Source organism: Schistosoma haematobium, chromosome 6 (genome assembly GCF_000699445.3).
Source record: "Schistosoma haematobium chromosome 6, whole genome shotgun sequence".
Lineage (NCBI taxonomy): Eukaryota > Metazoa > Platyhelminthes > Trematoda > Strigeidida > Schistosomatidae > Schistosoma > Schistosoma haematobium.
The window spans coordinates 9,070,152-9,073,828 of NC_067201.1; the positions used below are offsets into that span (position 1 = coordinate 9,070,152).

At 32.8% G+C, this 3,677-nt stretch overlaps 1 protein-coding gene across 1 annotated transcript; it reads right to left on the reverse strand.

Moving 5' to 3' along the window:
• Positions 1-356: 356 nt before the first annotated feature.
• Positions 357-3,176, reverse strand: CTNNBL1_1 (Beta-catenin-like protein 1; the record flags this gene model as incomplete). The annotated part of the gene is made up of 2 exons (XM_012942268.1): positions 357-1,285; positions 3,110-3,176. 2 exons carry the CDS (start codon positions 3,174-3,176, stop codon positions 357-359), a joined length of 996 nt encoding a protein of 331 aa, XP_012797722.1.
• Between the last annotated feature and the right edge of the window lie 501 nt (positions 3,177-3,677).

Consider the following 3,677-nt stretch of genomic DNA (forward strand, 5'->3'; position numbering starts at 1 on the left):
TTCCTATATCATAATAGTCCCCATTTATCCATCCGATCTTTTGAATCAACCTGCAGAAAGTGCATAGCTATTTATAAAAAAACAAACGACTGTGTTCAACATCATTCCCATGACTTACAGTTGCACTATGGAAAAGTGCCAATGAATAACAACGTTCTAAGCTTCTATTTGGTTTCAGTGGAGGATAGTTATACTGGCAATGAGATACTAAGAAATCAATGGAACACTTATTATTACTATCCTTAAATCAATAAAAAAAGTGTTACAACTAACTCATAGGGCAAAAACAAATAACATGGAATTTAAAAAACTTATTTAAAACAATTAAATATGAGACAACATCAGTATGACAGCATTTAAGTGATGCTTGATATTAAAATCTCCAGAATGTAGTGAACAGAACACGGGTGGGGACAATCGAATAAATTAAGCACTAATTCAATTTCTTCCTGACTTCCAGGATCATGTCGTTTGTAAACAGATAATTGTTGCAACAATATATCAATACCGTCTACTTCACCTAATTGAAGACGATTAGCTTCATCCATTTGTAATGAGATTGATAATACCTCACTAACGTATAATTTATTTTTGTCAAATACTGGACGTTTTTGTAAACGTTGTAGAAGCCATGCAAATAAACCTTGATTTGCCATTATCACATTCATATCCGGACGAATTTCTAGTAAACTTTCAACAATTCCGAGTGTTTTATGCGCACCGTCAGCTTCATCTTTCTTCGTCTCATCTAAACGTGAAATATTCTGTATAAGTGATTGTATCAATTGTCCAGAAAACAAAACTTCTAAAAATTGATTAACTTTGTCTAATCCAGCTTCTTGTAAACAACTAGATTCAAGTAATTCATGCAACAGATCAATAATAGATAAATTAATATCTGTATTTTCATGAGCTAATAAACCTAACAATAATGATATGGGACGTGTTTGTTCTGCCAAGATTGGGTATAATTCTGGATTGGCTGCAAGCACCTGTGTTTCTTGTAGTTCCAATTCTGACTGCATAAAACTCTTACGTTGGTCAGGGAAATTATTTCGAGCTTCCTGGTTGCTTAGAGCACATTTTTCAAGAAATATAGTAAGTTGACGGACAGTGGTCTCAGTCACTTCATTTGCTCCAAAAGTAGTAGGCCCATTGCTTGTTTCCGAATCCCACGAGTCCGGTGTATTGAAAGGACGTGAAAAATCTTCGAGATCACCAACATCGGATGAAGTGTCAGAAAATGCGGATATGTGATCAGCGCTGACCTTTGGCCGTTTTGCATCTGTTTCAAGTTGAAGAGATGGTGGACACTTAAAAGTCATATCTAACTCCAATTAATCCAGGACATTGTATGACCATCTTTCATTTTCTTAGATGGGCCCATTCCTCACATTTGACACATGTGTGTACGGTTTATCTCTTTTTACTTCCCTGAGAATTCTATATTGTACCAAAATATAATATTGAATAAAGCCATCAATAATAATACCCAAGAAGTACATTATTAAAATACTCTTAGATAGATATAGTCATAAAAACCTAACAATTTCACTTCTAAAAACTGAGCATCACAAAAGAAACGAATAGATATTTGAAAACAATAAAAGTCTGATTAGTTCAGCTTTTTATCGTGAATTCCATAATTTAAAAAGATTACCAATATATCTAGCCTCAATAAAGAACGAAAAATTTTCGAAATATCTATAAGATTTTACAGAAGATCATACAATGTAGTAACATATTTTTGATTATAAGTTGTTAGTATAGTTGAATTGTGAACTAGAAGTGGTTAAATATTTCATTCTCTTTGGAATCCATTAGTTTGTAGTGCGGTGTCGAGTCGCGGTCGACTATGATCACCACTACAGGAAGACTACGTGTCAGTTAACCGATAAGATCCCCCGTAAGCCAAATATCAGAAGGCAGTTGATGGCTGTAGTCGAAATGTATTTGTTGGCGATCTCGTGGTATAGAAAGAATACCGAGATCGTGCCAGGTTACAAGTGTGGTTACTGAGCGTAACCGAATTCGTGCAAGGTCACAATCAACGGAAGAATATATGTGTTTTGGTACAGTTAAACAAACAAGTACGGTCAAACCATCCCTGGTACAATTGGTTATAATAATAATTGTTTCCATTACACCAATTGCGTTCTCTTGATAAAAGTAGGTCACTACAAGTTAAACCTACCTGAATGCTCACACTGAGATCTTAATCTAGTATTTGGCACTAAACTGTATTATCCGATATTCAAATAGTAGGAATTTCTATAAAAAATTATTGACTATTCAATATATTAGAATGAATTCCAAATATTTGCTTCTTGGGTTTTACTAGTAGTTAAGATCCAATTGTACTAAAAGCTTCTACCTAAAATACAAATAACATAGACATCATCTGTTCAAGATTCTATAGAAGACTGATCGATTACAGTCCTTTGTACCAACGACTATGAAAATTCTAAACCCTTACAGATATTTTCGACTAATTATTATTGAGGCTTAACAGAATTGTTAGGCATTATAATATCAAGCTAACAATGTGCTAGACTTGCTTACTTATTTAAACAAAGTTGAATTTTTAAGCAAAGATGGATAGTGGCTAGCAGTGGAATCCAATTTGACGCGCGTTTCGTCCCATTTGGAACTCATAAGCTGTGTGTAACTGCATTACAGAGTTGATGTTTACTCTGGGATCTAAACCCAATACCGTTCCCTCTAAACTTAATCGCGCTATCCACCTAGCTACTGGGTCCTGATAGCCACTTGATTGTGCAATGACTGAAGTTAAATTCACTTGATATTGTTTACTTGAATATTCCTGTTGATGATTAGGACTACAATTGATCAGTCTCTTATTGGTACATGTCCATACTGTTCGTGTTGCCTCGATATTGCCTTAATTCACAAACATTCTAACCAAAGATGAATAGCGGCTAGCAGTGGAATCCGGGACGCGCGTTTCACGCGAATTTCACTATCACAAAAATGTTCATATATATATATATATATATATATATATATATATATATATATATATATATATATATATATATATATATATATTCAGAAATTTATTGCTACGGTTAGAAATGTATATACATACCACTGCTTATCAATACAGCAAGATGGTATGCACATAAAAACGTCTTTTCTTGAGTTAGTATATACATTTACCATTACTATAGTCTTTTTCAGAAAGAAAATTTCAGTCCACAATTTTCCTTAGATGAGAAACTTTTTCTATTCAAGAGTAATATATGACCGTAATTGGACTACATTGATAAAAATGAATATATTCACCGTATCTTTCTTTATATGTAATATATACAACAGCATTTTTCCCTACTGAGAAAATTATTTCCCTTCTGTTTATCAAGAAGTCAGTAAATATATAATAAATAAATGGTGAGAACAATTAAATTTTATGATACATAAATAAAAAATGATATGAGTTTGAATTCTTTCTTGATTATTGAATAAAGTTATTGGTTTGTACAACAGTGAGATTGAAATTAACGTTTACGCGTGACTATTAAGTGACTGTGGTTGACAGGATCTATTATTTTTGAGTAGAAATGAACTGAAAAAAATAACATTGTAAATTGAAATGTCTGATGAAACAGAGTATTCAAATTCCAAGTCTTTATTCACTTCTGTTAAAACTGTTAACT